Source organism: Chenopodium album, chromosome 6 (genome assembly GCF_948465745.1).
Source record: "Chenopodium album chromosome 6, dcCheAlbu1.1, whole genome shotgun sequence".
NCBI lineage: Eukaryota > Viridiplantae > Streptophyta > Magnoliopsida > Caryophyllales > Amaranthaceae > Chenopodium > Chenopodium album.
The window spans coordinates 3,415,323-3,433,182 of NC_137839.1; the positions used below are offsets into that span (position 1 = coordinate 3,415,323).

Genomic DNA, 17,860 nt, shown 5'->3' on the forward strand with positions numbered 1-17,860 from the left:
AAATTAGTTTTCCACGACGATGAAATCTTAGTTTATGTAGCCGACCCTATCATTGGGATTAATTAAGACTCCGATGTTGGTGGTGGTGTAAATATAAGCCATAAACTGTGTCTTAATTTTACAGTGCTTGCTGCCCTTGTTGGTAAATGCAAGTTTAAGGGCAGAAATTTAATTAGATGAATTAGACTAGTTTTCATGATGAATGATGTACTCACTTTTTATATAGTTGATGAACACTATGTCATGAAATGAAGCATTGGACTAGAAGTACGAAGTAACAGGTAATGTTGGGTTCGTCAGTTGAACCACCCTTCAATAAAAATGTACATGATTAAACTCTTCGATTTTAGACTCTTTACACCAGTATATTGATTTTTGAGTCAATTAAATTCGAACATTGTATTTGAAACAAATCATGTAATATTTTGGTGCCAAGCTTTTGAAATCAGGAGTAAACTTGATTGTAAAATGCAGTTGTATTACTTGTATATACATCAGTGATCTTTCTCATAGACTCACAGTGTGTTTTTTCAATCTAAATCTTATAAATTTAGGACCAATAATTTTCCATTTAACTTCTTGCAAACTCTCTACCTCATTTACAAGTTTGTAACTTTTCTTCCTCCCATAATCCCCATTTGTTATACATATCTACAAAAACTTGGAAACAACATCGACAAATAGGACTTGGAAACAACATCGACAAATAGGTTACACAAAGTATTAGGTGAAGATACGGTAAATTTCTGTAAGGTAGTATTATTCATATCACAATATTCATTCCTATCTCAATAGGTAGCTACGTACTAATTTTGCACGCAAGTATTTCATTACGGAGTATTAATCTAAAATGAGTAGAATGAAACTGTGTGAACATAAGTGCCATTATCAAAGTTTTTAGATTAGAAGTATCTAGCTCGATTTCAATCTAAACTTGGGAAAAATATTATTTTACAAATATACCGTGTTTTAATCAACAAACACTTTTTTTTCTTCACTTGTTCAACACTCCCATATTAGCGAATTAACAAAAAAAATAAATTTGATTGTAATATATGAGTCATTTTGTTAATTTTTTAAGCACAATTTTCCAAACTCAATATCTAAGAATGTTTTACATCGTAAAGGATATATATCCCGTACATTAGCACATATACATTCTAATTTAAATAACTTGTAGAAAATCCATTCTTAAAATACTCCCTATAATTTTGTGGAAACTTATTTAAATTGGGACACATGATATGGTTAAATTCTAAGACAATGGGATAAACTGCAAATTCTGACGGGATTAACTTCACCTAACACTCGACAAATTAGCTAACACTCGTAAGGTGAAGTTACGGTAAGTTATGTACTAAATTTGCACACAAGTATTTCATTATTGATCTAAGGTAAAGACTTATTAACATCATGGATGCTTTTAACATCTAATTTACCGAAAAAAACTTAGTTTTGTTGGAAGCTATCTATGAGTATATAACAATTTTGTGAACTCTTAACCATAATTTTTCAAACTGCAAATCTAAGATTATTTTTCGTCACAAGAAATATATATCCCGTTCATTAACACATGTACATTATACTTTAAATAAATCGCAGAAAACTCACTTTTAAAATTGCTACGGAGTATAAAATTTTGCCGAAAATTATTTAGATTTAGGGACACGTCACATATTGACACGGTTAATTTTATAGGGGTTTAAATTGCAAATTATGTTTAAGAATTTTAGCGGGTAACTTCTGAGAAAGAAAAGCAGCTCCAACTGCCACTAAAGGAGTGCGTTAACCCCCTAAATTCAATCGGAAAACCAGCAAAATCTCCAGATTTTCTTCATCTCAACTCTGCAACTTCTGGGTTTGTGCGTAAGTTTTCTCTCTCTTCTCTTTTCCATAGCATATGTTGTGAATAATTTTAGATTTTCATAATTTTTTTTGTAAAAAAAAAATGTTAACTTTGTACCAATTATTCCGATTTATGCTTTCCAATTTTTTTTTTTGAGCTAATTTGGTTCAGTTTCGTATATTATACTCTGTATTTTTAATTATTATGTACAAGTTGGTATTTCAATTGCTAGATTTGAGGGCGTATTGTTCAAATGAGTATGTATATTTCCATGCACACTAACTGTTCGATGAAAGTCCTCAATGGGGTTGGAAAATTTTGAATGAATATTCATGGGTGAGAGAATATGAGAGATGAGAGAATATTTGCCGTGCCTTCTCATTAGTGTAAAGTGAGTATATATACATCAAGTAAACTAGGTTAGGCTAAAGCTAACTAAGGAAAGATATACACTAAAATATACACAAGATAATTACAATAGATTATTTAACATAATCTATCACACCCCCGCAGTCAAAACGGGAGGTTTACGAACGCTGAGACTGTCCCGAAAATCGTCAAATAAAACCTTAGGTAGACCCTTAGTGAAGATGTCTGCGATCTGATAACGGGATGGAACATGTAGGACACGAACTTCGCCCTTCTGAACCTTCTCACGAACAAAGTGTATGTCCATCTCAATATGTTTAGTGCGCTGATGTTGAACTGGATTACCGGAGAGGTAAATAGCACTAACATTGTCACAATAAACCAATGTTGCTCTAGAAATAGGACAAAAAAGCTCAAGCAACAAATTTCGAATCCAACAAGACTCGGGAACAACATTTGCAACCCCTCTGTATAGACAACGTGGGTTGTCGTTTAGCGGACCAAGAGATCAAATTATCGCCAAGGTAGACGCAATATCCGGAAGTAGAACGGCGTGTGTCTGGACACCCGCCCCAATCTGCATCTGTGTATGCAAGCAGAGATGAAATGGATGACTTGCGAAGGTGCAAGCCATAATATGATGTACCCTGAAGATAACGAATGATGCGCTTCAATGCATTCATGTGCTCTACACGAGGTGCGTGCATAAATAGACAAACCTGTTGCACTGCATAGGATATGTCCGGGCGAGTGAAAGTCAAGTATTGCAATGCACCACAAAGACGACGATAAGCAGTGGGATCGTCATATAGAGCACTCGAGGTGGCACTTAACTTCCCTTTGGAATCAACCGGAGTAGAAGTAGGTTTGCAATTGGTCATGCCGGCTTTTGCAATAATCTCCTTAGTGTATTTCTGTTGAGATAGAAATAAACTATCCTTACTCCGGGATACAGCAATACCCAGTAAATAGCTCAAATTACCCAGGTCTTTCATAGCAAATTCAGAACTTAGCTGAGAAATAACATGATGGCAGAGAGACTCTGAAGAAGCTGTAAGAACAATATCATCAACATATAGAAGAATGTAAGCAGTAGAGTTACCATGGCGAAGAATGAACAGTGAATTATCCGATTTGCTGTGAACAAACCCAATAGTAGCCACAAATTCTGCAAATCGCTGATACCAAGCCCGGGGTGCCTGTTTCAGACCATATAAGGACTTTTCGAGAAGACACACATGATCAGGACGATCCGGATCCTTGAACCCCAGAGGTTGATACATGTAAACAGTCTCATTCAAGTTACCATGTAAAAAAGCATTCTTCACATCCAGTTGATGTATAGGCCAAGACCGAGATAAAGCAATACTAAGAACCACTCGAATAGTAGCCGGTTTGACAACCGGGCTAAAAGTCTCATCACAATCAATGCCCTCCCTTTGAGTTTTACCATCACCAACCAAACGAGCTTTATGTCTCTCAAAAGAGCCATCCGAGTTCGTTTTATGCCGAAAAATCCACAATGAGCGAATAATATTCACATTATTCGGTCGGGGAACTAATTTCCAAGTACCATTATCAATAAGAGCATTATATTCTTCCTGCATAGCTAATTTCCAATTATGGTCACGAAGGGCATGGACTGGGTTTTTGGGAATAGGAGATATGGAGGTAGAAGTGTGATGAGCTTGATTGGAGTACTTTGGATTCGGCTTGAATATCCCATGTCTACTTCTAGTGGTCATGGGATGAGATGAGCTAGGTGAGGGAGGAGGGGAGGTGGGATGAGGAGCTTCGAAAGAGTGAGTAGAATTAGGTGAGGGAGAAGGTGAGGAGGTAAGAGTAGTGGCGGTAGGAGGCTGTTGCTGCCTGGCAGAAGCTGCGGGCGCAGGTGTGAACCCGCGGCCTGGCAGTAGCGAGGTGCCAGAAGCTGCGGTCGCAGGCTCCTGGATGCGGGCTGCCTGCTGGAGTTGCTCAGCAATGCTGGGCAGAGAACTCCATGGGTGGCCTGCGGCTGGGATCTGTGTGCCGCGACCAGGCCGTGGAGGGGTCTGGGAAGACAAGCTTCCCCCCTCTGCGTGAACATCACCCATAGCAGCGCCCGCTGGTAACCCGGCGGGGCAAGCAGGGGGCTGTAAAGCACCACGCTGCTGGGCGCTAGTGGGGTCCGAACGTGCAGACTGGTGTGAGCTCGGGGAGGTGGGATCAAGGGTACTTGAGGAAATCTGCCGAAGCAAGGGAAGATTAAGAGAACCCAAATTTTCACCTAAGAAGTCATAAGTGTGAGCTAGAGGGGAATGAATTTTAGAGAAAGGAAAGACGGACTCATCGAACCATACATGTCTCGCAATGATTATACGCCCACTCGAAATATCAAAACATTTGTAACCCCGATGATTACTTGGGTAGCCAAGAAAAACACATGGTGTGGAACGTGGTTGAAGTTTGTTAACCTTAGTGGAGGGAAGAAGAGGGTAACATAAGCAACCAAAGACCTTAAGATGTGAATAATCGGGATGTTTTTGATATAAGACTTGAGTTGGGGATTTGTAATCGAGAAGTTTTGTAGGTAGAATGTTGTGGAGATAAGTTGCCATCTCTAAAGCATGATGCCAAAAAGAGGGAGGCATAGAGGCATGACAAAGAAGGGTACGAACAATATTATTAATGGTCTTAATTTTTCGTTCGGATTTGCCATTTTGAGGTGAAGAATATGGACAAGATAAGCGGAAAACCATTCCATGTTGTTGACCAAATTTTATAAAAGGGTCATTTTTAAATTCAGTTCCATTGTCACATTGGAAGGCTTTGACTTCTCGTTCAAATTGGGTGTGAATATAAGTTCGTACACGAAGAAATAAATTATAGACTTGAGATTTAGAGGCAATCGGGAAGGTCCATAAAAAATTCGTGTAATCATCGAGAAAAAGAACATAATATTTGTGCCCAAGAGAACTAGAGATGGGAGATGTCCATAAATCACTATGAATAATTTCAAACGGCATAGTAGTATGAGATTGCGAATTGTAAAAAGGCAATTTTATTAATTTTCCCAAAGGACAAGAATGACAAACATCAAGACGAGCCTTATTACATTTGATTAATTCACTACTACGCAATGAACCTAAGACTGCATTTCCCGGATGACCTAAACGGGAATGCCACACACTAGGAGAAATAACTGCAAAAGCTGACGGAGTGGAACAAGAAAGAACTTGACGATCCGAGAAGAAGGGATATAGATCGCCACTGCTATTACATCTCACTATTCTGCTCCCCGTCTGCAAATCCTTCACAGAAAACCCAAAAGGATCAAACTTAATTGAAACACTATTATCAGTAGTGAATTTTCTAACAGAAATGAGATTTTTTATGAGTTTAGGAACGTGAAGGACATTTTTGAGTTGGAGTGTGTTTTGAAATAAGCTTGCGGAGGTCTGGACCCAAGAAGGCCTTGCTGCTGGCCTTGGGGTGCGTGCTGCCGCGGCTTCCACTGGTACGGAGCTGACCCTTGTGTAGGGTAAGGGCAGGGAGGAGCCGCCCAGGGCCCTGCGTTCTAGTACTGCCAGGGAGGGGGCATCATCCACCCCTGCCAGGCTGCTGCTGCTGGTGTTGAGACGCAGCACCCCAGCGCTGCTGCTGTTGCGGAGCTGGCTGTTGTTGCTGATTGTTCCGGCCAGCACCCCCTGCACCGGGGTTTTTACCCTTGCCACCACCGTTTTTCCCTTTATTTTTCCGGCCACCGCGAGCAGATTGCGCACTACCACGAGCAGAGTCAGGCGTGGTAATTGCCTTCCCCTGTTGAGAGAAAGAGGCGTGTGGTGAGGATTGAGAAAGAAGGGCCTCTTCACCGGAATCAGGAACTTCAGATGCATTTCCTTGCTCCTCCAATTCAAGCATTGAACGCAAGGCATCAAAAGAGGGCAACGGGTCGAGGTGTCTAACAGAGGTACGAAACGGCTTGTATTCATCCGTGAGCCCCTTCAACAATTGGAGAGCCATTCGATGATCAGAAACCGTATCGCCGACGTTCTTCAGACTATCTGCAAGGGTTTTCAGATGTGAGCAATATGATTTAACACCATCAAATTGATCAAGTTTGGTGTTCGTAAATTGCGCATCAAGGGTCATAGCACGAGCAGACTTATTATTAAGGAAGAAATTTTCCAATTTTGTCCAAGCAACGACAACCGTTATGGTGTTGAGAAGGTCAATGGAAATTGTCCCATAAATCCATTGACGGACAATATCATCAAGACGTTGCAAGAAAGCCAAATCTGCAGCAGAGGGATCGGATTTCTTGGCAGAGGGATCAACCGGAGGAGGAATGATGAGGTCAATGACCATATTTGCGCGGCAGTGAAGTTGAAAGAGAGTTTTCCATAGGTTGTAATGCGTGCCCTTGTAATCCAGAGTAACTGGAATACATGTCTTGATGTTGTTAACAAGAGTGGCCGGATGTAGCTTGCTTGAATCGGCCATTGAAGAAGAGAAGAAGAAGAAAAGGAGCGGAAGAGAGTTAGGGTTTCGGATCGAAAAACCTAGACTCGTGATACCATGAGAGAATATGAGAGATGAGAGAATATTTGCCGTGCCTTCTCATTAGTGTAAAGTGAGTATATATACATCAAGTAAACTAGGTTAGGCTAAAGCTAACTAAGGAAAGATATACACTAAAATATACACAAGATAATTACAATAGATTATTTAACATAATCTATCAATGGGTTTTCTGGAATTCATTTGTTTATCCAATCTGATAGGAAGCTTTTTAAATTGATGCTTTATTGAAAAGATGTAATTGTGGAATTTATTGCTGGATTTGTGGTTGAAGCAGAGAAAGTAGAGATGCTGGACAAAAGTAGTTTTGATGTGAAGTTTGATCTTTGGGCGCTCAGAGTCCCTCGAGAAATCTGCAAAACTGCCACTCGACTACTTGATGGGTAAGTGCCAATGATGTTTTTATGTTTTGTCAATATTTATCAAAAGTCTATTCTTCCTTCTGTAACTATTTCTTACGTATTTTGTCTTGCATATTTTCTAAGAGATGGGTGTTTTGTCTTGCATATGTTCATTTAGCTTAACATAGTACTTTATTTCAGTGCTCGCTTTTTCTGTGGCTGAATGTTCCAATCGACCTTTTTATGTATGTAGGTACTTGCTGGATAGGCCTCGTGTGAAGCCGGTAGCTGAAGATCCAACAACCCAAAAAAATCGTTACATGATATTGTCCGAGAAAATACTGAATAAAGGTGATGTGTTTTAATTACATTCTTTTGTGTAGCCAAAGTCCTGCGAATTTTTCTCCTATTTTTGGGAGTCAATTACTAACTTTCAGATAGAATTTGGCCACAATTATTTTCTTTTTTTTATGTGTTATTGTTTTTGTTTATTGATTCTATGTTGTTTGTTTCTCGTTCTACAAGTTACTTCTCTAGCACTTGGCAGTGCCTAGTTATTGGTGGTTGTCAAGGGATTATTTAACTTCCCTATTTGTCTAGGTGTCTTTATTTTAAATTAGAAGTATTGCTTTACCTTGAAGTCTATCAAGCTAATGGTCATTCCATCTAGTAAAGAATCCATCTTGATCATATATGCTTCCTTAGTATCGTTTTATTTGGCTTTATAAAGCTGTCCTGTGGGGAAGGAGAGTTAAATGCGAGTCTTACCTTATAGAGTTGTGGAGAGGTACCTTTAGCCTTAGATTTTCATTCATGAAAAGGCTTTTTCCTTACACTATGAATCTGAAAGGCAAATGTTTGACCTACTTCACAAACAAACTAGAAGCAGATGGCTGTAGACATTTCCTGTTGTTTATGTACTACCATAAGTTGGAATATTGTCCTTGAGAGACTCCTTTATGTTGATGGATCGTTTGGCTAAAATTAGCAGATGCGGGATGATGCTTTTGATCTTTGGGATTGTTCTCCATGCTTCCTAGTTAGATTAACATAGTGATTGTTTTGATGTTTTTGTACACTTGGTCAAATTTGCACCTTTTGCCTTTAGCCTGCCCTCATGGATAAAATTTTGTTTTGCTGGACAGATTTGTCTGATATCCCCGAGCAGAAACTTGATGAACTCCGGAAGCATTGTGACATAGAAGTAGTTCCTTATTCATTGACCCTTGGCTATTCCTACTGGGGTGCAGGTAAGTTGCATGCTCTTATAGTATGAAAATAGCACTGTTTGATTCATTTTTATTTTCGTGGTCTATCTTTCAGATACTTTCCATTATGCTCTTTCATTGAGAAATTTAATACTCATCCAGCATCAATACTTTGTGTCTGGGTGTATAAATGCTTCCTGTGCCTTCTATAATGCTGCAGCTTTGTGCAAAACTCATTGTGCTTAGGAGAAGTTTATTAAGGATGTTTAAGCATGTCTTAATGTTGACCATTTTTAGATTAAAGAAAATCTAGGTGTCATACTTCCAGAATTTGTCTTAATATGTTATTCTATTTTCCCTGATTGCTCATTTGATATTTAGTAGGGCTTTACTTGAAAATGTTATAAGTTACCAATAATATGACAGAAAATTGATCGAAATGGATATTGTAGGCAACCAAAATAACTTGCCAACTTGGTAAACATAAGGGTCAAATAGCAGCGAGCCAGTGACTATAAAGAATACTTTTAATTCGAAACAAAGGACTGTGATATGAGTTGTTCAATTTTTGGCTTTATACTTGAATCAGAACCGTTACAATTTTAATAAAATCTGTAAATATAAGTCGTGATTGGTGCAGTGAATGGGATCAAACTCTTGCTGAAGTTCAAAATCGCCTTTATAAATACATTGAGAAGTCTGACATGTCTGTCATTTTTTCCCCTGATTATGACTAATTTGGTTAGAACTCGAAAGTGCTGTAGGAGTATATTTTTAGTGTGCATAGTGCTTACGGTAAATAGCTATATGCTTCTTTTATGGTAGTTTCTGTGAAATTAGATGCTGATGGCATTTGCTTTTGTACTGTTACAGTAATCTCTTTGTTGATTACCCTTTTATTCACTTGCAGATCATATATTGAAGCAGATTCTACCTGCAGGACTTGAGGTTCCATCATCATTTGAGACTATAGTTAAGTATATATTCCGTTCCAGTTATGTTTAGGACATTCCATTTGCTTCTTTGGCACATTGGACCATCTAACTACTGAGGTGCTTCTTCAAAAGTAAAAGAAATAGATTTGTAGGCAAATTCCAATCATCATTGATCATCATGCCAGGTTGTTTGCTCTAAGGTTTAAATATGATTGCAGTAGATAACATTCCTTGACATGCCGCAAATGACCACCTTCCGCATACCAATGCAGTTGCCATTTACTCTTCTTAGTACAAATTAAGAACTTTTAAAACTTGATCCAGATCCCCATATATCATCATTAAATACCTGCAATGATCGTAGTCGATTATGTTTGAGTTTACATTAAGGGTAAAATATAAATTTTAGACTTTTAGTCTTTTGCATAGATATTAGAACTCTAAGACCCATATATTATCATTAAATACCTCTATATCTAGCTATGTTCAATTATTTATAGCTATGTACGCAATTGGTTTATTTTCATTCTATTTTTTGCAAAAGAACTCTTAGACCCGGATACCACGATAAATACCTGTATTTAGTGATGGTGTTGGTTTTACGTTAGGGTTAAATAGGAATAGTATTCAACTTCAGCACCAAAAGTGTTAAGTGACACTTAAAATAACATCATTCCATATTAGAGGGAAAATTTGAAAGTTTAATTTCTAAAGTAATAACTCTCACAAAGTGACCATCAAATACATGCTTTATGATGGCACTACCTTACATTAACGTTTTCATAAGAAAGGTATCACTTTCAGCATTGAAAAATGTTGGAGGGTGATTTTTTTGGGAATAACTAGCAGCTCTTGAATGAGATCGTATTGGAACATTTGGAACTATTGTTGCTAAAAACTTCTTGGCTCCTTCCATGAGCTAATGATATGTGCATTGACATTTTATTTGTTATTATTCTGCAGGTCATATTGCACATCTAAATATCACTGATGAACTACTTCCATACAAGGAAGTTATCGCAGAGGTCATTTATGATGTATGTGTGTTTATACTAGACATTTTTTTGGGGTATTATTCGTATTATGGTGTCTCCGCTGTTATTGCCTATTCTTAATGAGATTATTTTCAGGCATAGAAAAACCAGAGCTTTTAACAATATTATTTTCAATGTTTTGGCCAATTATTTCTAGCTATACCCTCATCAATCATCACCTGACACTATTATTTTTTGTTACTACAGAAAAATTACCCTAGAATCAAAACTGTGGTCAATAAAGTTGGCACTATTACAAACGAGTTTCGAGTTCCAAAGTTTGAAATCCTTGCTGGTGACAATGATATGGTTACAGAGGTGAAGCAATATAAGGCGAAATTCAAGCTTGATTACAGCTTGGTCTATTGGAACTCAAGATTAGAACATGAACATATGAGAGTAGTCTCTCTGTTCCAAGCTGGAGAGACCATTTGTGATATGTTTGCCGGTATTGGCCCATTTGCTATCCCAGCAGCACAAAAGGGGTGCTTGATTTATGCAAATGATTTAAATCCAGATAGTATCCGGTTCTTGAAAATAAATGCAGAAATCAACAAGGTCAATGATTGCATCTTCACATACAATATGGATGCGAGAAAATTCATGTCTCAATTAATGACTGTTCTTCCAAATGCTTCTGATGATTGCAGCAGAGAGTCTAAAAGTGAAGCAGAAAATGGGAATATAGAGGGTAATATTTGAGAAGTATTGTTCATCTTTACGAATGCGGCTGAGATTTTCTTCTGTCACTTGCACACAAGGCTAAATAGTTATAGAAAAATTTACATTTTTCCGGATTATGCAGGAGGCAGTAGTGAGAAGATTGATCCACTAGTCAGTCCTGCTAAAAGGTCTGCAGAATGTTGTCAAAAAGGTATTATAGATTTAATGATATGGTATTATGACCTTATTGCCGCGCACATTCACTTATACTATGTGAAAATATGTATAGCTGATCTTCTTCCTTCATGTTAAACTGCAGAAACTCCTGGTTCTCTCAGCACAAAACGTGGTACTAATAAGAGGATGAGGGGTCCTGTACCCTCTGTGAAGCCATGGGAGCATGTTGACCACGTGGTCATGAATTTACCCGCTTCTGCTTTGGAGTTCCTAGGTAATACTATTCTTACCTGAAATAATGCATTAATTTCTCACTTCTCAAAGTTAATGCAAATTTAAATTCTTGCTATGTTACGGAGAATCTTGTTACAATATGCTTGTCCATTGCCTTCCGATGAGACATTACATTGGAAAATGATGACTGCCTTTGGAAACATCCAATGGAAATTGGCCAGTTCCTCTGTTCTTAATTTTTATACCTTTGATTTCTTTTGCTTATACATTGAGTTTTCTGCTGGAACCAAGCTTTAATTCATGCTCTTGTGTTGTCAGTTTGCATGTTTGAGTGGAGAACCATGTTATGTTAAGAAAAGAGCATTTCTACTAGTTGCTGTTTTGGTGCTTTTATCTTTGAACTCAATGACTGAGCTTCTGTTTTGCGAAAAATCCCAAAAAAGGCTATCTAATCCACAAAATTAGATAGTATGTGTACCCTAGTCCTCATCAAAAGATCAAAAGAATGAAGTAAAAAAGAGTTATGAGTACATGTAATTTGGTCAATAATAAAGAATTAGAAAAAGTTGTTGATTTTGCCATCACGCAATCTCTTTCTTTTCAGACTCGTTTAAAGGTCTAATTTACCGGAAATATTGGAAGGGACTTCTACCTTGGATTCACTGTTACTGCTTCATCCGGTCAAGTGAAACTGAAGAATTTATAATTTCAGTAAGTCATGCTCTGTATACACTTCTTGTACTTTAAATTATCTAAGTTATTATCATTTTCCTAAATTATATTTATGTAGTTCTCAGCATTTTACTTGCCCATTTTTGTCATGCTTCCAGATTTTACATTTTTCGTGTTGATCAATAAGTAAATGAACAAACTAAGCACATTTAAATTACTTTGCAGGTGGCTGAGTCTAGGTTAAATGCTAAGATACATGATCCTGTGTTCCACAGGGTTAGAGATGTTGCACCAAACAAGGTGAAATAATTTGTTTTACACTTTTACCATCATTTTACTATTGTTATATGTCAACTTTTCCAGGCACCCTTTATTTATGGATTTTCCGACTTGTTTCTTCTACAGGCTATGTTTTGCTTAAGCTTCAGACTCCCCGAGGAAGCATGCCTTGATGAAGAAGCTATTGTATCCTGAACTCGATACAACATGGTCTTACTTATTTATGTATCCTTGGAATTTTTGTGTTAACAGAATTAGGTTTAAGAGAGTTTTTATCTTTGTTAATCCAGGTTTTTTTTGCCTTTTGAAGATCTTTACCAACACTCATTTAGGAGTTGTTTTTGACACATAGATAGCAAATATTATTGTTAAATTTTAGTCATGCTTAACGATATCATACGACTATATTCGCACAAGTTATTGAAAATTGAAAGAAAGCTAGCAATACTACTATGAGATATTATTATGTACTGTATGTAGTATTAGAAATACTATGGAGTAAATCGTAGTCTGTATATGCTAGAACATTATATTAACCTTTTTTATATGATTATAATTGTAATATGATTCTTTTGCTATAATATCTTGAACTTGCATCATTTTAGGTTGTGAGTTAAAAATTAAAGTAAGAGCCAATTGCAATATTTTCTTCAGGATAATGTTATTGTTTGCAAAAATGCATGTGCAGTAGAATGGGAGACAAGAAGTTCTTAAAATATTTCCTTCCAAACTGGAATAGCACCATGGGCCAATACCAATTTCTCTTTACTGAAGATAAAAAAGATGGTGAAGAAAAAGAAAAAGGAAAAAAAAAAAAAAGTGAAACTTTTACAACAAAAAGCATACATAAATAACTGTATATGTTTATTTTCTTTAAATTTTATTAACTAAAAATGTAAACAAAAATTTTTTTTTTTTTTAAAAGAGAGGGAATTTTGCATGGGCATGAGCAACACGTAGACTGAGGCTGGAAAGTTGTGATTTCAGACAATATTTTCGTGGAACTTTTAAGCAAAAGTTGAGTCAAAAATATGCTTACTTGCTGATGCATGTTGAGCTTGAGCTTTTTAGGGTGGCTAATCTTGTCTGGATATACCCTATATTCTTGGGGGCCATTGAAGGATTTGCTTCAAAATTTTCATTTTAAAAACAAATCTTAAGCACTATTCATGATAATTTTTAGTGTTAGTTATGTTCTTGATCTTATCCCAACTCTCACCTTACCAAAAAGTTTGCTATTAGGGAAGTTATGTTACTTCTTATGATGAATTTTAAACTTTAAAGTTTTATTATACTACTTGAAAGAGAGGAGTTAATTACAATATTTGAAGTTGGTGTATGTTTGATGGATCAAACAAGATCATAAAAATATATATGAAGTATAGATGGAATGAGAATTCCATGTGAAATTATTTTTCTAACATGGTTTTCCATATAGGTTAATGCATCCTTAGCACATTATTGGATTGTTCATCCATTTAGAATAATATATAAAATATAGGAAGCATGGTGTATACATATGAATGTCATTTGCTTTAGATTGAGATCAAAAGTGAAGTGATGTAACAACTTTGTGTAGAGTCATGATACTCACTCATGAGATGTCCATTGCTTTATGTTTATCTTTTAAAATAGGACAATTTCTTTTATATTTTGAAAATTTATAGTAGCCATTTGAAATATGACTATTACAATGTTTTAATGATTATATAGTTCATAATTGACATATTTTTTCCAAGTAATTAATTATATTATTTTATTAATGGTATTAAATATTATTATCAACATTTTTTTTGATTTATTAAATTTTTAGTTTCATTTATGTAATTTTTATTCTTATTTTATAGTTTATCAAAAAATATTTATTTTATATTGGATTAAAATTTCCAAAATTTATATTTACATTGTAGATATTATAAGACTAATTGTGGCCATTTTATGACGTGAAAAAAATGAGCGGATCATATTATATCATTAAAATAAATAATTTGGTAGTCATTTTTCAAATGAGTGGGGTAAAAAATTGATTAATTTATTAAAAAAAACTGTGATTTGATCAATATGATCCTTAGGGTAATTAAAAATGACTACTCCATATAACTCGACTTACTAAACCCTTGGGGAATTTCTAATTACCAATAACTTTTCGACTAAGTTTCTTACATTAGTCAATACTCAAATTTTTTGGTGTTCTACCCGGTTCACCCTTTGGGCTAATCCGGATTCGGGGATCAGTTCTGGGTGGTTATGTTCCAGTCCCCTCCCGATTGTTGTTGCGGGGGATCGAACACGAGTCCTCCCTACCAAGTGTAGTCCCAATCACCACTACACCAACAACCAAATGGTAGTCAATACTCAAATTTGCCATTAAGTACCATGCATGAACGACACAAAATTTTAATTTCCCAAATCTTTAACTCTTTGTAGTGCTTATCCATTCAATTTGACTAAAGAAAGTGAGTCTTTTATTTCTAAACCAATTTCTCTAGATGTCATTTTCACCTCATAGTGTTGGTAAAGTAATGACTCTAATGAATGATCACTACATACTTACATGAAAACTATAGTATAGTATGAAAACATCTAAAATGAGAGTACATACTATTACTATTTAATGTCAAATTGCCTCAGCAAAATCAAAAGAATGTGATAAAGATGGGAATGACAGCAATCACAGCACTATAACTTCCATTTGCATGGCCCTGTAACTGAATAACAGAACTAAGGAACGAATCTCTCTCTTTCTCTCTCCTCTTCTACCATACCCATCATCAAAAACATCCCTTTTCTCCCAAAATCTCACCTACCCATTTCACAACTTTGAAAAGGGTATTCAATTCAAAGATACCCATTTCAAGATTCATCACAATTTTAGAAAGAACCCTAAAAAATGGCATTTTTGTACTGTTATACTCTGTTTTTAGTAATGGCGGCTGTATTTTCTCAGGGTTTAAGTGTTGGGGTGAACTGGGGTACCATGGCAACTCATCAGTTTCCTGCTGATATGGTGGTTCAGATGCTGAAAAATAATGGGTTTGATAGATTGAAGTTGTTTGAAGCTGATGATAATATTTTGAATGCTTTAATTGGTACTGAAATTGAAGTAATGTTAGCAATTCCTAATAATATGTTGGAGGAGATGAGTAGTGATCCAGATGCTGCTGTTTCTTGGGTTGATGCTAATGTTACCTCTTACTTCTATTCTGGTGGCGTAAATATCAAGTTTAGTCTCTTAACTTTTTTAATACACACCAACTGTTTGATATTTTGCTTCTTTTAAGTTCTTAATCTTGTAAAGTACTGAATTTTTCATGGGTTTTTTCATTATGGAATTTTTATGAATTTTTCTTGATGAATTAGGAGTTTGATGGGTTTTTTTTTTTACTCGTGATGTTGACTGTTCTTTGATGTTTGTGAAGGCTTAATTGATAAAGATTTATGTGTTGAAAGTTACTTTTATTGCTTTGATTTTGATCTCACAATGTTCTTTGATTTACCTTTTTGTTGTGCAGCTATGTTGCAGTAGGCAATGAGCCAACACTACAGACCTATAATGGCACATACCTGAAGTACATGTTACCAGCACTCAGGAACATCCAAGAGGCCCTTAATCGGGCAGGACACGGTGTTCAAATCAAGGCGACGATTCCTTTCAATGCTGATGTATACTACTCTCCTGAGTCGGATCCTGTCCCCTCTGCTGGAGATTTCAGGCCTGAAGTTCGAGACCTTACCCTTCAAATCCTGCAGTTCTTACACGAAAACAGTGCTCCTTTTACTGTCAACATTTACCCTTTTCTTAGTCTGTATGGAAACAAGAACTTTCCTATAGATTATGCTTTCTTTGAAGGGTCAAATGTGCCTATAAGAGACCAGGGTTTGACATACACCAATGTGTTTGACGCGAATTTTGATACTTTATTGTCAGCATTGAACAAAGCTGGGTATCCTGATATGGAAGTTATAGTAGGAGAGGTAGGTTGGCCAACTGATGGTGATATACATGCCAATGCTGAGAATGCTAAGAGGTTCAATCAAGGCCTTCTTCAACATATTATGTGTGGGGAAGGGACTCCACTTCGAAAGGGCAAAATCGATGTCTACCTGTTCAGTTTGATCGATGAGAATGCCAAGAGCATTGCACCAGGGAACTTTGAGAGGCATTGGGGGCTGTTCGAGTTTGATGGAATGCCAAAGTATGAACTCGATTTAGCCGGTATGCAAGAAGATAGGACACTAATCCCAGTGGAAGGAGTGGTATATATGGAGAAAAGATGGTGTGTTTTGAACTCTGATGCTACAAACTTTGGGGACTTGCCTGAGAACATAAACTATGCTTGTAGTTTGTCAGACTGTACATCCTTAGGCTATGGATGTTCATGCAACCATCTGTCAGTCCAAGGGAATGCTTCCTATGCTTTCAACATGTATTATCAGATTAAGGGTCAGAATATCTGGGACTGTGATTTTGATGGCCTGGCTATGATCACTGATCGAGATCCATCAGACAGAAGCTGTCAGTTTCCGATCATGATTGACTACAGCTCCTCTGGGATTCTGCGCAAGGGAGTTTTTGATGTTCTATGGACAAGCATAAGTGTATGTATTGTGTTTTTGCTTGTTCTGTGAATGTACTAGAGAAATTTTGTAGGGATTCGCGGACAATAGTCATTGTAGAGGAATTATGTGCATTTGGCTCTTATATATTGACATTGAAATTGAGTGAACTGTAAAAATTACATTCTCCCTTCATGGGAACATTATATTTGAATACTTAGCTTGATGCCAAACTATATATTGTTCTTCTATAAGTTTTTTTTTTTTTTTTTTTTTTTTTTTTTTTTTTTTTTTTTTTTTTGTTTCACTTATTCTGCCTGAGAACTGTAAGTCTTTTAGATAATGTGCATATCTTGAAGTAAATTTTTACTAGTGTAGTGAAGAACTGAAGATGACATTGTATTGCTTACTACTTGTTATGGCAGTGTCAAAAATTCAAGATCCCAGCTAAAGTCAATAATGTTAATGCTATGGTTGCTTGTTATATACCTTATTCCTTCGTCGACTTGAAACATATTGATCACATTGTCCTGGTCTTCGATTCCAATTGGATTTGGGAATAAAAAGAAATGAAAGTTTATCGTTATGCATTTTGCCAAAATTAACATTAATAATAATAATATAATATACGAATTAAATGAAGCCATACTAAAAAAATATGAAATTGTGTGGCGATGACTGCCTTTGTGATCTTGCAAGGGGACTGTGATGTGGAGGTTGTGTGTGCTGTGTAGGCATAAAGACATAAAGCCTTTGATGCACATTTTGGAGGTGTTGTCTTTGAATTATACAATATAAGCATGTATAAGAAGAATAAATTGAAAATGGTTTTACTACATAATCAGTTCTGCTTTCTCTCTTTTCTTCTTGTAGTGAACAAATTTGAATAGAAATTGACTTAATAAGTCGTAAATTGGAGCACTTATGTATGACACACAAATTTGGCAACACACAATTCATAAAGTCTTGTCTTTGAATTAGACCA

The 17,860-nt window shown here is 36.3% G+C and overlaps 2 protein-coding genes across 2 annotated transcripts; both read left to right on the forward strand.

Moving 5' to 3' along the window:
• Positions 1 to 1,716: 1,716 nt before the first annotated feature.
• On the forward strand, positions 1,717 to 12,771 carry LOC145634294 (tRNA (guanine(37)-N(1))-methyltransferase 2-like). Its single transcript, XM_081685716.1, has 12 exons — positions 1,717 to 1,866; positions 7,053 to 7,158; positions 7,370 to 7,467; positions 8,262 to 8,366; positions 9,235 to 9,295; positions 10,221 to 10,296; positions 10,501 to 10,984; positions 11,099 to 11,167; positions 11,276 to 11,407; positions 11,972 to 12,078; positions 12,265 to 12,339; positions 12,445 to 12,771. The coding sequence occupies exons 2-12, from the start codon at positions 7,064 to 7,066 to the stop codon at positions 12,511 to 12,513; spliced, it is 1,371 nt and encodes a 456-aa protein (XP_081541842.1). The 5' UTR covers positions 1,717 to 1,866; positions 7,053 to 7,063; the 3' UTR covers positions 12,514 to 12,771.
• A 2,155-nt stretch (positions 12,772 to 14,926) lies between these two features.
• Positions 14,927 to 17,141, forward strand: LOC145634295 (glucan endo-1,3-beta-glucosidase 8-like). Its single transcript, XM_081685717.1, has 2 exons — positions 14,927 to 15,540; positions 15,831 to 17,141. Exons 1-2 carry the CDS (start codon positions 15,209 to 15,211, stop codon positions 16,945 to 16,947), a joined length of 1,449 nt encoding a protein of 482 aa, XP_081541843.1. The 5' UTR covers positions 14,927 to 15,208; the 3' UTR covers positions 16,948 to 17,141.
• Positions 17,142 to 17,860: the final 719 nt, after the last annotated feature.

Coding starts and splice junctions, on each gene's coding strand:
- LOC145634294 (XM_081685716.1), top strand. CDS start 7,064: ATGCTGGACAAAAGTAGTTTTGATGTGAAGTTTGATCTTTGGGCGCTC. Junction 10,297..10,500: donor TCGCAGAGGTCATTTATGAT/GTATGTGTGTTT, acceptor TTGTTACTACAG/AAAAATTACCCTAGAATCAA. Junction 10,985..11,098: donor AGAAAATGGGAATATAGAGG/GTAATATTTGAG, acceptor CGGATTATGCAG/GAGGCAGTAGTGAGAAGATT.
- LOC145634295 (XM_081685717.1), top strand. CDS start 15,209: ATGGCATTTTTGTACTGTTATACTCTGTTTTTAGTAATGGCGGCTGTA. Junction 15,541..15,830: donor TCTGGTGGCGTAAATATCAA/GTTTAGTCTCTT, acceptor TTTGTTGTGCAG/CTATGTTGCAGTAGGCAATG.